The sequence below is a fragment of the Helicoverpa armigera genome, chromosome 16, assembly GCF_030705265.1.
Source record: "Helicoverpa armigera isolate CAAS_96S chromosome 16, ASM3070526v1, whole genome shotgun sequence".
In the NCBI taxonomy this organism is placed as follows: domain Eukaryota; kingdom Metazoa; phylum Arthropoda; class Insecta; order Lepidoptera; family Noctuidae; genus Helicoverpa; species Helicoverpa armigera.
Genome location: NC_087135.1, coordinates 3,594,696 through 3,619,281, shown reverse-complemented (window position 1 = coordinate 3,619,281; position 24,586 = coordinate 3,594,696). Strand labels below are relative to the sequence as shown.

The 24,586-nt window shown below is 36.2% G+C and overlaps 1 protein-coding gene across 1 annotated transcript in view; it reads right to left on the bottom strand.

Annotated features, from left to right (window-relative positions):
- Positions 1-24,586, bottom strand: part of LOC110384526 (uncharacterized) — a 31,933-nt gene that overhangs the window by 3,424 nt on the left and 3,923 nt on the right. Inside the window, exons 2-3 of the mRNA XM_021345836.3 lie at positions 711-908; positions 257-437 (exon numbers count right to left, since the gene is read on the bottom strand). Coding sequence (XP_021201511.3) covers positions 257-437; positions 711-897 — 368 coding nt within the window. The 5' untranslated portion in view covers positions 898-908. The remainder of the gene's footprint in view (positions 1-256; positions 438-710; positions 909-24,586) is intronic.

The following is a 24,586-nucleotide window of genomic DNA, read 5'->3' as shown; positions in this document are numbered from 1 at the left end:
ATTATGTTATGCGTGTTTTGACTTCACGTTTTTCTCTATAACGAGACTAAACTGTGCGTCACTGAGATTTTACCTTTTTTAAGGTTTGTTAGTAGATAATGTAGCTAACACAGATGAATATGCGAATTCAAGTCAGAAACATACTATTCAACTTAAATTCACATTCACTACTTAGTTTTCGTACTGCTTTTTCTGTTCCCTTAAAAACAGGAGTTTTTTGATGATTGATCAATACTTTGGTTGTTGGTTTCCTCACCTGACAAGCAGTTCCTGATCTGAAGACTGCTGCAGTTGTCTGTCCATTTGCACGACCAGCTCGACGTTGTAGTACAAATCCTCTTCATCATCGGGCTCCTCAACTGTAGTATTCATGGTCGAAGTTCTCACGCCGCATGCGTTCGATGGTAGATTTAGAGTAATCTTGTTCTGATGGTTCCCTGTAACATTGCAGAGATTTCTCTTTCAACATACTGCATACATAAATTATTGCTTAGTTAGCAGGATTGCCCACTCCGCAACTAGGAATAGAGGTAGCGATTCATGTCGATTTTTAATAATAAAATACATAGATCGGAATTATCATTAATTAACACTTTCGCGACTTTAGCCGTGTCCCGAAGGAATTTCACGTTCCTGGATAAATGTTAGAAACCGCGATAATAGAAACTTGAAGCATCGACTACCGTAATTGAAATAAAAGGTTTTATTACCTTGAACACGACACTCCCTCGAAAAGTCTTTACTGAAGACAAGGCCTTTAAATGGCTGTGCCATCTCTAAGTGTACAGTCATCGATGCCTTGTCGCAGATTGTCGATACGCTGGACACCCTATTTGGGAAGATCTGTTGCCCTAGGGTGGGTGACGCCAGCCATACCAGCAGTATCGCACGCCACATCTTGGCGCACCCTGTAAACATTAAAAAAAATGGCTTTAGTCCCCAACAACCAACAAATTAATTCAATTATTAGGCTCATTTAAATAGAAAAGGAACACCTCGTTTTGGGGGGATGAAATATATTTCATAGCTCTTAAATCTTGAAAGAATATAGACACACCTAGGTGTAGCAACAGGTATCTAGGTGCATTATACTCGAGATACTATGTTGTTTAAGTATGATCGAATAAATCCAGTTTTAGAATTTATGTGAAAAATAGTTATAGTTACTCGTAAACGTCGGTCGTCGTAATGTTATATCATGCGGGCATTTTCATTACGTAATAAAGTTCATAGAACTTGAATCTAAAGTACAGCGTTCTAATAATAAAATACGAAGGTGTTTGCGAGGACTAGACGGGCTAGATCTGAGGTGCCAGTAGTATCTAGCCGAGTTGATCGACAATTTGCGGTCAATACCGCGGTTACGGCGGCGGATATGAAAGCAATTTGAGACAATCAATACTTTACAAAATTGGAGCTTTGGATTTGTTTTGGATGTTTTTAATGAAGAATTTCTTAAATATTATACAGATATCTACCGATATATTAAATAAATTATATGACGCACACGCACTACAGAGCCAGACAGTAAAAAGTAGGCAGGAATGCGTAATAGACAGGTCCACTTAAACCTTCACATATTTCCTACAACCCCTGACACTAATAAGTTACCGGACAAGTCGGAAAAGGCTCGTTTCATTGAGGGCGTTGAACGAACCGAGAGATTCTAAGCATAATCTTAGCTCGTGATATATTGAAAGGGGCGCTAAATATATTTGAAAAAGCGAGCCATTGTGTTTCGCTATCGAGGCGGTAAACATAGGATTTATAGTTAATTCTTCCTATTAATCTACAAAATCTCGAGATACATTTATAGTATTGTTAGAAATATACGGTTATATTTCCGCTCTCTGTCAGCAATCTCTGATGGTACCATTAGATACAAATCGTTTGAAACACAATTAAATTGTTTATACGGGAGACTGAATTGGGTCTTTATGATGTATGTCGAGCGATTTCGGGCGAGATAAAAAAGTCACTTTCGCATGTCGTGCTGATTTCTTAAATTAGTTGTCGTTTAGCGTTATTCTTTAATCTTCTATGCTATGTGAATCTGAGTTCTATCAAAAATCTGAAATTGAGCATGATAAACCTAGTTGCTGACCATACCTATTAAAAAGACGAATAGGCTTGTAACTATTATTATGTAGTTATAGCAAATATGTAGATCTACGTGATTATTGCCATTAACTCAAAAATAAAGACTAGAGCACTTCTGCAAAGATTGCACATTCTTAAGAAACAATATTGATAATAGGTAGCTGGTGGTTTACGCTGCTCTTACAATTTACATAATTTTGTTAATACTGCATTACACAGGATGGGATGTATATGTTATGGACCATGTGATTAATTCGGGCATTATTTATAATGCGCGAGCATTATGAATAATGTCTAGCTTTATCGGGCCACATGATTAATGACTATCTTAGCTTCATTATTTATCACTTGGCACGGGCATTATTATATTGCTACATGATAGTTGGGCAATTTGATAATAAAGCTATATTTTATGCGGTGCAAGGGTGGCAGTTGTTCTAATAAATAAATCCTGTTACTTGCTATATATTTTATGATTATTGTTTTAAATTATATGTTCTATTTTAATGGGAAATTATAAGTCTAGCCAGAAACTTATTAATTGGACAATTGTCATCTAACTTACTAACTCGGCCTCGTTTTTCTTGATCTCATTTTTCTTGGCTCGTTTTTTTATGGTAGAATTTAATTTGGATTCAAAACATTGTATTAAAAACTGAACTTAGTGACGAAAACGAATCGCTGCAAAACTGACTCCACGTAGTCTTGTCTGCCCTACCCCTAGAGTGCAATTCAAAACCGCGTAGGCACGGAGGGGCGAGGTGGCCTGCGAGCTGAGGCGCAGGTAGTTGAAGCGATCGCCGCCGCGGCTGAGGCTGGCCGGCTCAGCCGGCCAGCAAGCCGAAGCTGCGGCGGTGAGCGTGAAAATCATCTGCGACGATAAGCTCGCATGGGACCGCCGGAGCCCCGCAGCGCCGGAGCCGTGACAGAAGCCATGCTTGCTGCATCTACTATGCTCAACTTCTATGCTCTGTCAATTGATATGGGATGTGTGAATATGTTTGTATTACTTTGCCCAAAAGGTCACAGGCAATATGTATAGTGCCCGGTCAATTTGATTGTATGAATAATTATTATCAAATTGCACTCTCATATTGGGCATTATTCATAATGACCGGGCATTATGTATACTGCCCAATTTATCACTTGGTCCATAACATATAAATTACACAGCGGACAAGGTTTACAATGTAATTGGAATAAATACAAGTTTCTTTGAATAGTTTTAGCTCCAAGATTATTTTAAACTATAGTGCACTTTTGAGTTTTTAATTTTTCACGAATCGAAACTGCTCAAAACTCGCTATATCTTTGTCAGCATCCAAAATTAAGATACGCATGTTAAATAATGTATAATAATTATCAGAAACGAGTGTTTCACGTGGGCATGCGCTTCTGTTTACAGTTATCCAACTCCCAGGTTTATCACAAACAAAAACAATTACATAAACAGCTATGTGGCGTTGCGTAATTGACAATTAGTGGGCAATTACAACTGTATAAGAATGTGGGACCGTGGTCGGTGGGATCTCAACCTGGTCTGCAACGTCGCACGTGTGAAAATAAGGGTCATTACAAGAATTAAATAATACCGAATTATTCTGTTGACGTAATCTGTGGTAAGATGATAAAAACTAGATCTTCGTTTCGCATTCGCTTGTTTTTATAGCTACGAGCAACCGTCTCAATAAGAGCATCGAAATATGGAAAGATTTACTTATTCATGCTTAGTTTTGTAGTTAGAGTACCTATTCAAAATTTTTGAGTTTTGAATAGGTTGCCTTTATAGGCAGGTTTATATGTAGATCTTATGATCTAGGTAACAAACCACTTAAAAGAGAGAGTGCTTGAGACACTTTCTTCCTAAAATTATTATAAAACGAAATCTAAATTGTATGAAGGCCACATCAAAGGCCGTAAAATCATTTTGCGCTGATGGACACAACACACGACTACAGATGAAATAGATAAAATTATCAATTGAAGTGAAAGCAATTTTTATCGAGCGTGAGATCTGGTTTGGTGCACGGATAATTTTATCAGATTCGCCTTTCGAGTGACGAATAACTTTGCCAAATATGTACTAGACATTTCGTCGGTCCACGTTGTCTTATTTTGTCTAAACCGTGTTTTGTAATAACATAAAATAGAAGAGTAGATTTAAATCAAGAAACAAAACTTGGTAGTAAGCAAAAGGCTCGTAAAGCTCGCAAGTGCAAAACAATGCAAAATTGTGAGCAGTAAGTACTTGAATGTGTTTTCTGTTTATTATAACCGAGCTATTTTAATCCAGATCCTTACGTGCCTTACCAAAACAACAAAACTACAAACATCCAAATAAGACAGTAAGCAATATACAATTATAGTCACGCACTGTCATTCCCCATATCATGAGAACTTACATAACGGGACACACAAATTGTAATAATCTATTTCTCAGTCGCTACGCCTATTTCATTCCCATCTTCAGCTACATTCAAAGATGGCCGCACTAGGTGCGAATACTATTGTTATATGAATTTAACAAACGTTAAGACGAAATGTAATAACTTGTCAGAAGATAATGGTGTTCATAATTTGCTCCCTATCATCATTATTCGTGGAAGTTCGTCGACATCGGCAACCAATTTTTTTGAGACATTATGATCAATTTTCTTAGATGGGAACGCGAGTTGGTGCGTAAATGATTTTAATGTTAGATTAAATTACCTCGTTGTTGGATATTTTTTAGATACAAAAGTTTTGTTATGTACGGTCATCGAATATAATTTGCTATACATATGTATTTTATAATAACTGCATCAGTTATTATGCCAAAAGGCAAGTGGATGTGCCACTTGACACATCTTGGGTTCTTAAAATGTGTATAATTCTTCGTAAGGGTTTATTGCCTAGACAAGTATGAACCTACTCTAACGTACCGAAGAAAGGCAATTTAGTTTCCTATCAGTAAAGGTATCTGTTTCATCTATGAACATAAACATAGGAAGCAACATCTAAGTCGCAAATACAGTTGAGATGCTTGTTGGTCAAGGATTCATGACTCAATTGATTGTTGTTGTTGATACAGCTATAGCGGTAACTTCCATCTGTAAGAGGAAAAATTACGTGATAATGAGCGAATCAAGTGCTTGGTCCGAATTGATTTCCCGCGCCTCGCTGCGCTGGGTACCACGACTTCGCTTCGGAAGCCAGCCCGTTATGCTATTGTCGATGAGAACGAATTATACAATGATCTTTATGGATATTAGAAAATATCCCGTAATAGATACCTAGGTGCCGGTGTTTGTGTTGAGTTATTAAATATTTACCTTCATTCAAATGTCGGTTGGAGTTTACGCTTGAGAGACTTTACCTACCGTTGTCATTATTGATGTACTTACCTTGCCAAATATGATAAATACCATATTCGGCAAAGTAGCGGAAGAAAACCCATTCTAATCAAAATAAAAAGCTGCTGCGAACACACAATTTTAGAACCGTTTCAGGCAAACCAATCTAAAATTAAGAAAAAAAATTGTAGGAACCAAACAGTAGTTTATTGTATCAAAGTAAATGGGCTTCACCTGTAAAAACGAACATTTTACCGTTACAATTAAAGCTAAATCCGCTTTATGTGACTTCATTACTTTATTGCTTTCTTTTAACATTGTTAAAATGAATGGTCACCGTCTATTATTTTTATTAATGTCGTTTAAGACAGGAAAAAGTAATGTGTAACACAAAAATGTACCGAATGGTGACACAAAATGGAGACAAACGTTATACATTATGTCGACTGTGTCATTAGCCAAAATGCTCGAAATTTTATGTGCCGTTACAAAAACTGTCCCTGTCTTTGACTTGAATACAACTACTTTTTATAAATCATTGTGAAATTGAACAGGTGAATGTAAAGCTGCGGCTACATAGAGTTTCGACTCTATGGTTAATCCAAATAATTTTAGAAAAAAAATGAATGCAAAGGTATTATCAAACATTTTGTAGTTAATGCTTTTGTGTCTTCATTTAATCGTCTGATTCCTCATTCATTTGATTAATTTGCTATTTAGTTTAACACAGCATTAACTTAAGTAAACATTATGTTAGATCTACTTACTCAAGTACCTACCAATCATTTTAGTCCCACTTCCAAAGGGCAGTAAAATGCATATAAATTTTTGCTTCAATTCTATTCGGTAATCAATCGACACTATCAGAAGCACAACTTCAATGAGTATCGATTAAAAAAACAACACCGATGTAAACTGTAGTTACTGCTTAAGTAGGAACAAGAGAATCGCTCGGTAAAAGTAGTTTATTCACCAAAACGTGGTTGAGAATAACAACAAAAACTTAACAGTTCCAAAGCACTTGATCAAGTTATTCTCATTAGTTTTCCTGTGAACACTCTCGTAAGATTAATTCCCGTTAATCTCCACTCATTCGTCAACAAACGCATTTTTAGAAATACCTACCCTTTGTACCTAAGAAAACATTTCAATATAATTATTTAGGTAGGTACCTACTTATACTCGACTTATGAAGGTGAATTTCAAAGAGCCAATATTGAAAATCGATTTAAAAGAAGATGGATGCAACTATGCAACCGACCCCCAATAAATCTGAGCTTGACCTGAGGTTAGATGGATCGCGTGACTCAGGTAGGAACACCTAGGTATAACGATGAAGTCAGGCCTGAGGACCATAATGGTCTATAGTGACTGGGTACTAAGTTCTTCGCCCACACGCCCTCATTAAACTGTTTTGAACGTTGTGGGGTGCAACAGGGCTTTTATTTAGACGCTTATTCCATTTTTGTTATTCATAGAAAGATGTATGAAGGACGTCAAAAATAAGATTTCAAACACTAATTAGATCTGTCACAATGATATTAGAATTTCTATCGTCTCGTCTTTAATTTTTGCATTTAGGATAAAGCTCTACTGATTTCCATAAATCGTAGAGGCCATTCACAAAAATAAATGCGTTGATGAGCACATCAGATGGTCTTTATACATAATTTTGATATAATAACGAACATAAATATTTATGAAGCGGTTAGAAGTAGGTTGGTTAGTAATTGATTAACATTTTATGTGCTCAAAGTAGCCGATAATAAGCTTAGAATTCCAATAAAATGTCTCTATTTAGAAAGCTAGGAATAAAGTCATTTGAAAAGAAGAAATGAGTATTTCAACCATTCATAGGCAGATTAATCACTATTTTCTTTCATTACGTTTGTTTTAATCGTATATCATAGCTGTGTGATGTTCCCACCGCCATTGTGCCGAGGTTTCCTCTAGTGGAAATTAATCGATGAGTTTCACCGTATTGTTACAAGTCGAGGTATGGTTTACTTAGCCGCGTAGGTTTGCAGGAGACGCTAATTATTATAACTTAAGTTACTTTACGAGTAATTACGAGGAAAAGGTTTACTTATCGATAATTATGACGTTTACACGCAAAAGTCTATCTTTCTGCCTAGTTTAACTGATAGCATCATGTCGGCTTACAGCAAGTGCGGGAAAGTTACTTATGGAAGGTACCTTAGTAGTAATGTCTGAAGTTCCTATATTCTTACGTGTAGGTCCCAAGACTAACTGGTCTATTTTATGTGTTAGGATACTGCTTTGGTATTCTAATGTAACACATATTTATATATGATAAAACATATTTTCAAGTTCATTTTCACGTTGAACTGGACACAGCACTTACGAAGCCTTATGTAATATCATTAATTTTATTTATGGCCGCTTAACCTGTTTTATATCATGTTGCTTATTATTTCTGTCTTGGATTGTTTTTTAATTAGAGAAGTAAGAGAATTGTGTGGAATTACCAAAGAGTAGGCAACAGTTCTAGTGAATTGTTTTTTATTCTATGTTAAGTTTGCCGATTATTTTCCAACCTTCCTTTTAAAACATCCAGAAACTTGAATCTGTGTGCAAAAATATCTATTCCGTGAATGCGTATTGCATGTTAGAGGAGCAAACGCAAAACCTGCCTATTATAGGTAATAGTTTATGTTCACGGTGACAAACGCCACTGTGGTAGATTATTTCAGTCCAAATCACAAGTATAACCCAAATATTTTGGCAACACAGTAAATATGTTACAGTAAAACCTATTAACATAACAACTGGTACGCAAAGACCGCCATGGTACGCTACAGTTACCGTGTCGTTCCGTTATACGCCAGCAACACATAACGATACGATGTAAACGACGCCAACCGGGAATGCGGATAAACGGGACGTGTACCTATAAAAGCAGTATCAGTTTATCTCCTAGACTTTTGTTTTCAGTTAAATTAAGTTCACAGAGCTTTGTGCTTATAATTAATTACACAAAAAAATATTCAAATGTGCTGAGATTAAAAATTGGATTCACGAACCTGTAATTAACCAAGTACCTATATTCTAGTATAGTATATCTTCTAGAACGTTTAACACTTTGCTGTAAAACTTCTTCTATCGATTAACACACAATTATCAAGAGATTTATGGACTTAAGTATAAAGCTGCCGAAGCTGCCATTACAATTTTATACAGTTGACGACTGATCAAATGCGATGAATGATTTGTTACAAGGCACATTATGTCATTCATTGGTGTCAACTAGTAGGCATTTATTTGTAAAGTTTGAATGCAGAGGACTCCCGTTAATACATTTGCAGTAATATCAATATTTATTGGCGGTTGTATGTAATGTGTTTACTATTACGGTATACGTATTCCCACATGAGAGCAGCTCAGTCTAACTGCATAAGCAGCGGTACTAGCTATAAACTTAGTTGCACATTAGGGTTCGGACACGTCGTGGCTTCTGACGTCAATAGGCTTATATGCCATCGGTCATCAGCATTGTGGTAGACACCACTGATGATGACTATGCCGCATGAATCTAGACAAATCACGAGAAAACGGAAATAATGCAGATTATTACAGATAGGTACCCTTAAAACAACTAGTCTAAAAAAGTAGTCTTCCAAAAAAAGTTATACGATTTCAGATTCTTAATTACCTACAGATTCCAATTATCAAGCAAAAAAACAATGCTTCCAAGAGTCAAACCTTCCTGAGTACTTGGTTTTTTACAGACAATGCAATTCATAGTTTGATAAAAACATGCTAACAATTTGATGCAAGCGATACTTGTTGGGCAATTTCGAGAGGATACTTCAATTGAAGGCCAAATAGGCGCCATGATAAGTGGCTAGATGGGTCATCGTACGGAGAAATCGTTAACAAGTGAAAGAAAATTGGATTTTTCATTAGGTTTTCGAAACATAACCCTTCGTGGCAGTCCCATTGACGTCTCATGAAAAACATATTTATGGCTGTGGCATCGGCATACACACAGGCAATAAATGTTAGATAGTCTTTCAGTCAATTTCTATTATGTAGGTACCGCAGCTTTATTAATGACAAACTCACAACAACATTTTCAGGCACCTAATATGCTGGTTAGACGAGATCGTGAAGACATTATCAGGTCTCAAGTACTCAATACAAATTCAAAACTCACCCACATGCCATCACTGTACACTGTACCTATCTAACTTCACAAGCTAAGTTAAAACAAAATCGGCTATATAAGGTTGAAACGTTCCAAATGACACTCGATACTCCTTCGAAACTATAATTTGATACCAATTGTTTTTTAAAACATGTAAAAAATCCTGAGTCATATTGCCAAGATTAACCAAGTTACGCTACTTCCTAGAAGCTTAGCGAAATACCGATATCTACAATGCTTATTATTTAAGTCAGTGCTAAATTTTGAGGTTTTATCAAGTAACTTTATATTATTTTGAAGGTGAGGTTACATTTTGATGTAACTACCGTCTGAGCGAGACAGATCACATGTGAACTTGGTGGAACGCTTTCACTCTCGCGCCTCAGATGTTATCTAACTGTTGTGCACTGAAGGTTGGAAAATGTCACCCACACTCTATTTAAACTTATTGTTGTTTAATTTGAGTCAGGCTATTCAAGTTATGTGTGGACTTAAATGTCTGGACAGAAAGCAAACAGATCAGCATTCATGGATGTTCATCTAAAGTGCTGTTTCCCATATTTTTTGTTGTTGTTTGACAGGTAATTGGATTTACCACTTCATATCCCAAGGGTCTATTGGGGCCTGGGTGACAACTATCAAATTTGATAATTGCGCTTATTGCTACGAGTATAAGGGTCTTCGGTAACTGCTGAAATCTCGTTCGTCTGTCGTATAACTCGTTCGTGTGTCGTAACTACGCTCTTCTTTTATGAATGGTGTTTAATTAAGTGATAAATGCATTTTCTATTGTGTTTCATGTTATCAACTCTCAATAATTAACTCAGGTCACGCGTGCCGAACTTATTAGTTCAATCATCATTGTTGCATCGTCAATGGCAGGTTTTTCGATGACCTTCGATTAACCTCACGGATTATCTTTTAGCAGCCCCTGCAATGGTTTAAATGGTTGGACAAAGTAGTACCGCTTTCTGCGCCATTGTCTGTGGAAGAATCGATTCTTTTAATTAGCAAAATTAAGAGTCCATTGTCTTCGATAGGCCGATGTACCTACCGACTTGTTGGCTAAAACCAAACCCAATCAATTTAGTTTTTTGAGGTACTACTTCAGTGTTGTAGCTTACACATAATATTTTACATAGGGCATCTTTAGGACGGACATGATTACGTCACCATGTTGGTACTTAACCAATTGTATTCGATCTCTCATGATAAGGGGAATGTCCAGTGAAAGGATATATTGCGTACCTACATGTTCCGGATCTTGTCGAACCCTTTCCAATTATTATGCAAACAAAGGTTTACGTGAAAGATTTTTTGTAATAAAATGTGTAGGCGTAAAGTAACAGATACCTGTTACAAGTACAGTTACGAATTATATTTTTAATGCGTCTATACATAGATGATGATGACCATTTATGATTATAGGGATGTCTATAACACACTACAACTACAACAACTAGCAATTTATGTTCTCCCGCAACTTACCTACCTATGTATAAGACACTACCTAGATTTTAGATACAGACGAAAATGTGTACATACTGTGAACAGCTCTAAAATAGCCTGCTATTTGATATACATATTTTAATCGGGTACCTATTTTGTGGTCGGGCATGCGGCCGGTCTCAGCACTACACAATTCGTGACCATTCCATTTCCTTACACCGTAAAAGTAAGTAGGTATGTCGAGTTCGCCAGAAATGTACTCGTTTTGTCTTTCATCCTTATTTGGGCACCTGGCTAATACTCTTGTCTTCAATCTTCTTAATGAATCTCCCAAACTCTTGACTACAGAATTGTTAAACAAATAGAATCGAATATTATATTTAGAGCCGTTTATTGGTATTATTTTAATGGCTGAGGACCCATTTCCTCTCATTAGTCAGAACGGAAATCGTTTTTTGCATAACTTTGTATTCATTTGACTACTCTAACCAACAAAGACGTCAAGCTTAAAATAAAGTTCTTAAATCGTCGAATAATTTTGTCGAAAGTTTTTAAGGGTTGTCGCAACATTTCTTTAAATAAAAATACCTAACATTCTATTTGTAATGAAGAACACATAATTTATCAAACAAAAAACGATGAAAATTTGTATGTAGGTATCACATTATAACAACTAGTGATTTACGCAACTCGATGTCACATTTCAAAAATACCAATAAAACGAATCGATTTTACGCTAGCATAATGTATCTAGTCTATGTAACCTGTCATGTAGCAACAAAAAGGCTAGTCATCAGTAATCACCAAAGTGGAAAAATGGCGCTTATATTCAGTTGATCTTTAACCCAACACGTAGTGGTTACGGCTTGTCGTGGTACTAAGTGGGCCTGTGCATAAAAAATATTGGAGGCTTGTAATGGGGTTAATTGTCGGTAGGAGAAAAGAAAAATATGTTAAGAGAACCGAGTAAGAATGGACATTTATATTTTTTTGTGGAAAACATTCGTTAGCACAAGAGTGCGTTAACGTACAAAATGTGCAAGATTTTTATGCCCATTTTTAGTTCTTAGGTATAGAATCATTGTAATTTCCTGATAGGTACTCCTGGGACATTGTCAATCAGATTTTTTGTAAATTTTCAAATTATTTTTAATGAAACAATTTTAAATTTTCTACCAACCCTATTGCCTTAATAAGACCGTCCCGCTAACTTACTTCACTCCCCATTCTTATCACGTATCAATGCGGCACATCTACTTCAACTCGTACTTTGCATTTTAATCAGGACTCTTATACTACTGATATAGAGTTGAAATTGCTATATCAAATTGTTTAGATAGTATATCGATTGATATGGCTACCGCATAGTCGACCTGCGCCTGTGACCTACAGAACCTTGACTCGTGAGTTTGGTGAAAGTCGGGAAAGGTAGGAAGTACTCCGATTCTGGATCAAGTGCTTAGCACCATACAATTGGGAGTAGAATAGATAGAAAGCGTAGGTACATACCAAAGTTGTGAATCAGGAGATAGTGGCACTAACTACCAACATTATTTTTGTACTGTAGTCAATTTGGCATGGACAAAAAGTGCAATTCCTAAATTGTAGTAGATACTGTAGTCTTTCCGATTAAAACAGTAATGATGTATTGCGATGGTACTTTAGGAAATACATGTAAGATAGAGAGAAAACGTCTCATACAAAGTGAGTCACATTGATAATGTGCAATAACTGAATCATTTTAGTTTATTTACCTATCAATTACCTAATCTTATGTATACTTAGTGTTGTAATTAAAGATTATAGGGTCATTTCGCCTGTTGGCGACCATTTAGTGCAGTTGGCAAGTTTGACGGCGATAATAAAAATGCTCCAGCACTCATTTCCATGTCAAATTTGTGTAATGTATTCCTTATATACTCTATTTTAAGATTAACTTTCAGTTGTATAAGAAATATCTTACGTTTTCTATTTAAATCGATAAACCTCAGAATTAGGCGTTTTACCCAGTTTGCGTCCACAAAATCCAATTCGCGTCCACCCATGGTCCAGTTCGCGTCCAGCGGCTTTGAAAAGGAATATAGGGGTGAAATTGTTAAGAATTAATAAAGAAAGATTGTATTTGAACAATTTCTTCATTTAACAATACACTTAATTATTAAAAATCAACATTATCATCATTTAAAATTCACTTTACAAAATAAAAATAATTCTTCTCAACATTGGTTTAAGTAACTTAAAATTAGGCAATTAATTTTGAAACTTGAAGAATAAACAGTAATCAATTCTGTTAATTTTACTCTAAATCACAGGGAATGCTTAAGATCCGCCTTGATTATACTAAGTTTTTATTTTTTTTTTATTAGCCTATGCTGTCCCACTGCTGGGCAAAGGCCTCCCCCATAGCCTTCCATTTTTCTCTGTCCATCGCTATTTGTGGCCAGTCCGAGAGGAAGCTGTCCAAGTCTTCTCTCCAGCGTTTTCTTAGTCTCCCTCTCGGTCACCTTCCATCCTCAGGGATCCAGTGTGTGGTGATGTTGGCCCACTTGTCCGGGTGCATTCGACTTCAACTTTGCAGACTTATTGCCCACATCTACTATGCCCGGATCTTGGACCGGATAATGGTGTTGCGTAGGTATCCGGTCACTAAGCCGTATGCTGAGCAGGCTACGCTCCATGCTCCTTTGGCATACTTTTAGCCTGGACTTTGAGATTCGGTCAAAGACCAAGTCTGAGCGCCGTAGGTTAGGATGGGCAGAATACACATGTCGACTAGTTTCCGCTTCAGACATAAAGGGAGTTCTCCTTCATGGACCAGTAGCTCTTCCAGGCGTTTTCGATCCGTAGATCGATTTCCTTTCATATTAAATTAACAAAACAATTTAATAATTTTGTGTAAACATACAACTAAAAGAATTGTTGAGTCAATAAATTATCAGACAAGGTAGCATATTCTTTGTATATTTTTTATCGATTTATTCTTCTCTCGAATAACATTTAACGCTTTATTTAAATCTTCTTCTGTGTATGTTGTCTTTTCCTTCTTTTTTCCTGTATCGGAAGAACTTATCTTAAATGAAATTACTTATATCAGTTGATAATTTAATTATAACCACGTATATATCTTAATAAAAAAATGTACTGTTTAATATATTAATATTAAACAGTATGTTTTAATTATTTTTTATAAGCAAGTATTTAACGAAAACAGTGGACGCAATTTGGTTTATTATTATAGAGGGTAGTTTTAGTTCGCGTCCATTGTGGACGCAAAGTGGAAGTTTCGTAAAATTCGATGTAGTAATTCGCGTCCACCTTATTTTACTCGTTAAATATAAAAAACATTACCAAATTCATAATAAACATTATACTTTTATTAATCATTAAACTGTAGAAATAGCTATCTATCCTAAAATTCACATAAAACAATATAAAACTTACCATCAAACACGCCGCTGCACACTAATTTTTATCTAAAATTCTGCGTGTTTTCGCTTTCTTGTTGAAGAGCCTAGACTAATTATTTTTTCTAAAAGGATTGGTTGGACGCACAGAACGTTTGTCTATCTGTGCGTGCCTCTTATACATTAACGTATTAGCGGTAATGACTTTTCGTTTGATTAGTGTGTTAATTGACTTGTTTTCGAGGATTTTTAAAAGGAGATCGGCAAAATGGACGCGAACTGGGCTATGGACGCGAACAGGCGAAATGACCCTATGCAAAGTTACATTACATAGGTAATGTTACAACAAAATATTAATTAACTTAGTACCGTTAAGTTATGAACTACTGCAATAAAGTTAGGTAATAAAGAGAGCAATTTATTAGTCTGTGACTGTAGGTAGTTCTAATAGTACTGAGTAGGCAATTAAGAATAAATAAATGATGAGGAGTGTAATTACGAAAAGAAGAAGAACGGGTAGGTCTTTGATTATAATAAACACGTGTGAAGGTGGTATTAGCGAAATCCATTGAACTTTTAGGATCCATTTAACTATATTTATTTGCTAGAGAAATGAATAAAATCTACTAGAAATATTGTTAGGTAAGTATTCTAATACAAACATCTATCTATTTGTCTATAGGTATGTATGGTATACCTATAGACAGATAGATAGATGTGAGAAGATTTCTATGTTTAATGTATGGTTCAATAGTTCCCCTCTCTGGTCAAAAAAAATCTTCAAAGAAGAAATGAAATTCGGGTGAGTTTTGAAAGTGCATTATGGCTGGGGTACTGAAGCGACAAGTTAAAAATTGGCACCATCAGTTTAGAAGTTTTAGCTACGATCCATCTATTCACCCAAAAGCAGCTCTGGTCCAAAATCCCCTACCTAGGCAACTTAACAAAAATTAGTAGCGTGAAGTAAAGCAATTGGACCTTTATGTAGGGCAGTCCGTTAGTTGGCCGTGACCGTGGTGCCACAGTGGCAGTACGATGACTTGTTTATCACCGCCACCTCAGTTAACGCTTGCCTACGAATACTGTTGACCTTTATGACGTTCGCTGCCTGCATACTGGCTGAGTAATGTGACGTAATTGGGCTCTACAGTGTTGTGACGTCACGATTTTTAATAGGCTTGGATTTGGATTTTGGGCTGGGGATTTAAATAGCTATACTTCATATTCATCAGTTAATTAAATTATATTTTAGTTCTAAGGTATTAAAAGTGCGCCCTTGTTTAAAGAAAACTAAAGAAGGACCTATTCTCAAGATTAATTCATAGATAATAATTTGAGTGGCTTCTGGGGACACCGGTTCAGTTTACATCTCAGTTACAAGATTAATAGAACTAGCTCTGGTAATTAGTATTAATATCGAAAGTTATAAAATTAAGTAAGTACCACATCTAAGAAGGGCACCAAGAAATAAATAGAATATCAACAAAACGTTTAATTTCTATACTTAGCTTCGGCTAGCTCTTTGAAGAGTTTATGTGAGATGTAATTTCCTTTAAATGTTATTGCTTTCCATCAAGTTCTACCCGTATAGGCATCCCATTCGAATTAAGTTTAATAGTTCATTCTAATTTAATTAAGAACATAATGTGTTATCTCTCAACCATCTCAGCCGTCTCTGCTTGAAAAACTCGTGAAGGTATAAAAGGTATAAATGAAAACCGCACAACTGAAGGGAAACATGAATAATAGGCACACAATTTCCGAACGACGACGTGAATTCCTAAACGAGTTTTGCATGTTGTGCAACCAGCAATTTCCTAGTTTGAACAACTTCAAACAAGAGGTGTACAAGCGTTTATGTTAATCCACAAGCGTCCATTCCGTTAGCACTCTGTGTCTTTGGAAGGTACTGAAACCGTTATTCGTGCGGTAAGGGAATGAACAGTGGCTAATTCTGGGAAACTAGAAAAAAAGTCATTTGGGTGGCTTTAGCTAGGTCACGACGCAAATAACGATCGAAGGATCATCGTGACTATGGTAATGTAAAAATTACCAGAAAGTTTCTAGCTTAGAAAACCTTTAACGGTCCTTAATTGCGATCTTTTTCTCACAGTGCTTCCAGCCTCCAGGGAAAGGAAAGAGCCCTATGTAAAAGCAAACATGATAACAATTCCTACGTAAATAGACGTTAATATGATGTAACAACTACAGCCTCATGAACCCTTGACTTGGAATTTAACTGTTATTTATTTACTCATTGAGGTAACAATCCTAATTTGACACGGACACGTTCCAACGACAGTAAGTAAATTCTTCGTTAACACTTCTCAAACATAACTTCAAGAAGAACGGGTAAAGATTTTTAAAAACATCACGAGACATCTAGGTTTTGTAATCAATAAGTGTACGACTATAACTGATTGGCCCGGAAGAGATGGGGTGACGATCTGTACAACCCTGACTGGTGGGAGAACTCTAAGGATCGAGAGGTGTTGAGAAGTGATGAGGCGGCATTTGCCCAGCAGTGGTACAATAAACGCTAAGAAAAAAAACTGATTGTAATTGTTTTCTCCAACGTGTGGACATCAACATAATAATCTAATATATTACCTAACGCTGCATAATCTATTCAAATATTACGAACATTGCAGTCCAAGATATGCATGAACTATGATTTTTCGCGCGGCTAAATGTCAGCATATTCCGAGGTCTGAAGGGTAAGAACCGTTACTCCGGCCTCGCGGAAGATCACGCTCCGAGTTAATTTGATACCGGCACTAGACCGGTCTGCAGTAATATTGTACAATGTTCGTATTATAGTAAATAAATATTATATCTGTTAAGGAAATAAGGTAATCTTATATAACTGATGTTTTAATTGCAGGATGTGTGGTAGGTTTTATTGTTTCTTGGTGATAAAACATAAAAATTAATATAAAATATTTCAATTCATGACGCTTGGTTGTGGTGGATTGTACAGACACGGGAGAATCTAAGCTTGGCCATGGGTTTAAATAAAGTTCTCCTGTTTACGTGGATTAGCATTAGGACTCCAGTGAACTACGAAACGACTCCCAAAAATTCCGAGCATTATGCCATCATAAGCAGTGAACTAAAACAAACTATGAAAGCTACTACATATACCCTACCAAGAAGCTTATCTATTGAAATGTTAAAGTAGAAGCACTCAAAGCCCCTTACCTAACTGGAATACTGTTTTAAGTGCACCTACGTACACTAAATACCTTAAGTGCCGGCTGAGAGAAAAGAGGAAATTGGAACAGTAACTGTACCTTCTTCGTTAACACGAGAACGGGAATAGTTGAGACCAAGGCATAAGTTAATTAGTGATTGTCCAACAAACGGACATACCTACAGGTACTTGAAATATAGCAATTAACGAAACCGTAAATCAATGAGAGAAACAGCTTCCGAAGTGTGTCCATTTCTTAATATGATTCTTTAATAACTATTAAATATCTTAATAGACTCATAAACCCAGAAAACTTCCGTACCTTTAATTATTTATTCAAAAACCGGCATTAATTACCTAATTCATTATTCAATATTAGGTATTTTTAATGGATTCGAATAATATTCTACGTAACGTCTTACAAAGGCCTATTTTACTAGAAAGTTATATCTAAATTCGAAAACAAAACACAGCCTAGATAATCTTCCGAGAAATGTTGTTGTTCACTGTTCACGCAAAATCTATTCACTTGGTTTTCAATACAGGCCATTAAACTCTTTCTTATGTGATCGCATGCGCATGATACAACAAGCGGAAGAACAAAGTCGCGGTGTAGCGAACTTGCAAACCCTATTCATAGTCAGGTGCAATCAACCTTAAACTCATTGTTCTAACTGCTCCGCCAATATACATAGACCTGTTCCCCCGCCCCCGGACCCACAAACACAAGGTGCAACGAGGGGAGGTACTGGATTTTCCGAGCTCTAGCTACATTTGCCGATTGTCGGTGGATGCACGAAGCCAGATAGTAAATAAATCGGAACGAAAGGTTTACGTTGGCGTTATAATAATGGGTTATTGAATAGATCGTGCGATAAACACTTGTTTGCGAGTCTAATGCAATTTTTTATCACAATGTATTTGTTATTGCGAATGCAAGAGGGTGAGTTTTTATCCAACATTTCTCATTGGACAACTTCATAAGCATCGTGCATAACTAATCTAATTAGGTATTCTCAGCTTTAGCATTTTGTTCCGTGGCTTAAGCTTTAACAGCGAACACCACAATTAACAAATAACCACTTGAAATCTACACTAGTTTAGTATCAGTTTTTTAGTTAATTAAAAACACTGAAGCACTTCCAACTTAGAATAACAGCACCCAGCCACGGTACATAAAAAAAGAGATTCAAATTAATCAAGAACCGTGAAAGCATTCCGACAAAAAGACGATCCTTGTTCAAGAACTAAGAGCTTGTCTGGAATGCGACGGTCATGCACACAATAGGTAAAAACACGGCGTATTTTAATGGGTGCTTACTGTAGGGTATCGGTAAGATGCCAGCTAGGGGTACTAGCGGCTGTCGCATACCATGCTGCGATGCGGCGACATACCGCGGGCCTCTGCGCGGCACCTAATGGGATCACCGTTACGCCAAGCGGGAGCGATGCATTTCGATTCGCTTCTAGGAAATGTTGATGTGCTTCACTGGCCGCGATTTTTTGTGGATTCGCAGCATTCGAAAGATAATTATGTTGTTTGTGCCGTAAATGTGGAATAGCACAATAATTGCAAATCAATTTTCCGTCCACTGCGGCGTTGCCGAACTTCAAAATGTTCAATCCATTATTATAACAGTCCGAGCGTTCCTCTGGATTGTGAAAATAAATAAAATTGATTCCAAAACAAACCATTTAGTATAGTGAAATAAAGTTCTTATCGCTACCAATTAACTAATTAATTAGCTCTTTCATAGTCCCTAATCAGATGCATATCAAAACAGTTCCAATAAAATTATTGAGGTTACACATTTTCATTAATCAATTAATAAATATATTTGGTTAATTAATTCCCTGTTAGGCTTTTAGCTCATTACATGGAACGGAAGCTTCAAATCTTATCAGCATCAATTTTATAGGTACCGGTGCGGTCGTCGAAATTAATTAATAAAGTATGACGTGTTTTCCCTGATTTTTATTATCCGAGGAGCATACGTTAAATGTTTTTAACCAACTGGTCTCTTTAATCACCATACGTATTTATAAATCGATCGAGTAAAAAAATAATTGAACTTTATTTTCAATGAGTTTGTTAACGTATTCCTATTTTCTGTTATTTTAATTTGTCTATGGTATAAGCATTACGATAATAAGCATAGATGTATTTTAGATTTCTCTTTGCCTCTCTCCTTACAAAATGTACTGTAGAAAATTCAATAGGATTAATGGTGATCTGTAACACAGGGGTAACCTTAAGCAGACACTATTCTCTTAGAAATGCAACTTGTATTGTAATGTACTTTTAACACTGTAATTGAAGAGAAAAATAAAGATTTTATTATTATTATATTAATGAAATTATCGATTCCCTCTTTATCGGATATACACGCAAATATTTATCTATCCAGCCAGAAACATTGATAATAATGTAGATAGCTATCAATTTATCATCTATTAGATAACATCGCGTGTATCAGTACCTCAGTAGCTATTCAGAACCAGTTGTCCTATTAACTGCAGAATATAATTGATTAAAACAATTAAATTATATTAGAAAAAAGAGGTTCTAAACCCACTGTCCTCCTTGCTTCCGACCTTGTCTCATAAGCAACACGCAATGAATGCAACTTGCACTTACAACGATGTTTTTTTTTGTGGGTTTTTCTGCACTATGGCAATCTGTTCGAAAACAATAAGCCACTTGTTTGGTTGGAGCTACATGTCCTGTTTAATTCATTGGTTTTCTTCGAGGGCCAATCAATTGCTGAACCATCCAGCAAACCCTCCGTTTGGCTCAGTTTACAAATCTTTGGGCGAGTCTGGGTGAGTCTACAACAATGTAATGTAAACTTTATGTGTATGTAAATAAGGGTGATGTAATGGCGTAGTGTTGTGTCTTGTTGCGCAACATGCGAAAGTGCGCATCCGACCGGAGCCGAATGTTGAGCGCATAACACATCTCTACTTATTTCAATGGCATTACGTACTTATTTTTTACTTACCTTTGTTTGTGCTTGCATATTATGTAGGTATATTAATTTAATTAAATGAAATAAAGATTTTATTTAATTGATAGTCCAATCTTAAAATATCTAGGTATGTTGTACCTTTTTGATAGATTGGCATATATCGATAATAGTTTGGGGCATTATTTAACGCTTTTTCGCTATTTTCCTTTTTCTCTTCTTCTTACAATTCCTTGTTCTGTTTTCATTGTTTCCATTCATGCTATTATCTGTACCTACTTAGGTAGGGTTTTCAAACCAGGAGAGATGCTAAACAGAACTCAAACTATACTCAGCACAATATTAATTTTCTTATCATAATTAATACCTAATTAATGTAAAAGTAAATAAATACCAAGACCGCGAATAAAGGCTCATAAAAGAAAACATCACTAGAACCACTAGATTCAAACCAACGGATTTTATGAATAGATAATTACTATTATCGCTTGTGAGAAAAACGAGCGAGATGTTAATTATAAGAATCTTGAGAACTTAAGACGAAAGACAGTGGTTGTATGATGCAGTGAATTTTCTATGCCTGGGTTAGACTAAGTACGTACACTCATAAAAAAAACCGGTGGGATTTCGAATATCCTACCAACTTCACGAGTAGCGGACTCTAAAGACTCTATCTATAGAGTCCGCTTGTAAGAGTTTGCTTGCTCTATAGTAAACTCTTGAGGCACGGTCAAGTGGCTATAGATACACAGATGTATTGCTTTTGACACCGTGACATTTCACTGATTGTAAGTGGCCAGCGGCTACCAGTAGTGTACCATTTCGTACACATTTCAAGAGGTAGATCATTGATATTTATTATGAAACCGTTTGTGTGTTTCTGTGGTATTGTTCTGCAACGTATCATATTTCCCGATTTCATTCTATAGGTTTGCTAGTTGTGATAAACAGGCGTTTCACTGAATCTTGGACCTTTGGATTTAAGAAATGCAATATAGGTATGTACCTAGATAAAAGAACAAACTAATTTTCAACGAGTTTTTGCGCGATAGGTAGTTCGATGAGCACCCATCCTCAAAAACTTTTGGTTTATTGGTAGATAGGAAGATACAAGAAAGATACAAGTCAGATACTTGGTAAACGATAGTAATTACAATACAACATCAAGGTTCTATATGCTTTCTACGGAAAAGATTAACATGAGATTGTCGCTACGATTCGTTATTCAGCAGTGACAGATGACGACTGCTTCGAATGCATTTAAAAACAAAACATTTAGAATGTGATTGACAGGAAAGTGACATCTGCATAACATCGTACACGGAATGAGAGGACCATCTCACGTAATATAGTATTGAAATTCAACAAGAACACTAGAAAGCAATCTTTATTTACGTATTCTTTTGTTCGATTACGTTAAATAAATCGTTCACGTAACTGTTTTACTGAAGTACCAAGTTCTAGGCATTACAAAATGTGCTAGACAAGTGATGTTTACTTTTTGTTAGCTGTATATAAAGGAAGCTCATTTAAATGTGTTATGTAAGCTGTTATGGCACATATGCTTGCCTCAATACATAATCGGCTTGTATTACCACGTGTTTTTCGAAAATATGGATATTTAAATAGTGATTAATGAGTAGGCTCTTGGCCTACTGATTTGGTTTTATTAGAAAACGATGTTAATTAAGTGAGCTCGTTATTTTGCTAGTCTTCCAAAAGAAGTATAAATGTCCTCTTTTGAAAGTTAAAGCTTACCCACTTGATATAGCTAAATCATAATTGAAGACATAGTACAGCTACAATACATTGTTTTTCTTGCTTAACGTGACTTATAAATTGAACATGAATTCTAGTCTAGTGCGTCTAACGCGACCTTAATAAAGCAAAACCGCAAAATGGATTAGGTATTAGCAAATGTGTATTTGTAAAAGAACAATATATTTCTTCTCCTATGCTAATGACTGTTACTAATCTCCCATTATGTATACAGTGTAGGTATGTCGAATTACCAAAACTAATCGCTACCGTGCAGATTGACGCCCCTGAACTCATTTCAGGTTTTGTGCATAATTCGCCTCGTGCGCCGAAAAAGCAGACGCAACGTCTTCCTCATTAACATAAACATTGCATTTGCAGACGGCCTTACATTATTAACTAAAGTTTGTCTTCACTTTCAATACATTGTTAGTATTACTTAATTTTAAAGCGACGGACAGTTTCTTGACCTACAAGTGTCTTCAAAACTTTTTTGTTTGCGATGTATGGTCTTATTTATCAGTGACGTCTTAGTGGTGGATTTTGTAATACAAACAATGAACATATAGCACAATGGTACCGATGGTGTGTTAGGTCGTACATACAATGGCTGAAGGTGGACTAGTCGCCGGATCTGTTGCAAGACATTATCGGTTCGTGCTCCATCGTTTGACCTGATTACCTAACGTTAGCCTAATTCTATCTGCTAATTAAGTGCAGTTAATCATGCAGCCATATCGACAATACTTGCTCAATTCATATTGTATGTAAAATAGCGGTATCCTGCGGTTGCGGTCGCTTCCTGAGGGAACTAGTTCATGCACTTGGATGGAATATCTTGTCTTCTACCCGAGCTCCATATATTTAACCACCGACCAAACTTAATAAGGTTTCTATTTTTAATTTGGGTACTTAATGTGTCTGCGCACATAAGACGCAGGCCATCTTTCAGCAGATGACGCTAGATGCGTCATGGCTCCAACGAATAGAAAGGAGGATATAACAAAGAAGAACATTAACATTCAAGAAACGCTTGCCAAAAAGAGGAATAAAAAAGTACCTACACTGAAATTTCGAATTTCCTGAACCGACAGCACAAAATGTTATAAAACACCGACTACAACTTTTTTGACGTTTCTCTAGATTGCAGAAATCTCATTACCGAGAAAGTTTTATGAAAAATAAAAGAAGACAGGAAGATATTAATAACAACATATTCTAGCTAGATATATAAAGGCTGCTTTCCCAGCAAGATCTCTTTCGGACCATAGAGCACACCCTATCTACCGGGCTTCAGCAAAAAAATACATGGTAGCATTTCATGGTAGATTATCTGTGGAAGAATGGTAATATGTAGATAAATTAGGCCGATAATGTGGGTAGTCTCACGGCTCCGGGATAATATAAGGCTTATACAAAGTGGTGGGCGGATAAGAACTATCAGGTTGGGCTGGAAATAACTTTCCTGTCCTAGAATGTGAGAAAGGTACTTGGACCTGCCTTGGTGGGCAATTAAATGGAGTTTAGGTAACATCCTCATGTATTCGGATCGCACGAGTAGTAGGTACCTGGTATTTTGTAGAAATATTTTTTTTCAGGACTCGCACGAACCTACAAATGTAAGGTACTACTGCTGACTTACATTTAAAAAATAAAAACACCATTGTGCCTATCATTTCCAGAATTTCCGGAGGCTGCTGAGGATCTTGAATACATAATGAATTTAGCATATGTGTTAATTTACTTATCTTAAACAATATATGGTACGTAAAACAATAGTAGGTATAAGAAGGAAGCAGCGAAGATAAATTACTATTTCCCTACCTATTGTTTAGTTAGTGGCTCTAATGTAGTTTGCGCAATCAGCTACCGACCAATTACATAGCGATTACTAAAAATGTATTATTCATTTCGGTAAATAACTCTTTAAAAAAACTAATTGAATACGGAAATAGCGGCCGCCACCGGTCTAACACTATCGGTGGTAACTTAGGTCCAATTGAAATTTTGATGCAGTTTCATGGCACGTGCGTGACAGTATGTCAACTTAATTTTATGTATATAGAGGACGGAGTAAAAACGATCATTAGTATGTTTCCTATGTTTCCTTTTCCTGTATCTGGCGGTGGTGTGGTGCATAATAAACGGTGAACCATTACCCTCGCTGGCGGAACGGAACGAATACTCTCCACTCGCCACTGCGCTATTACGTACCT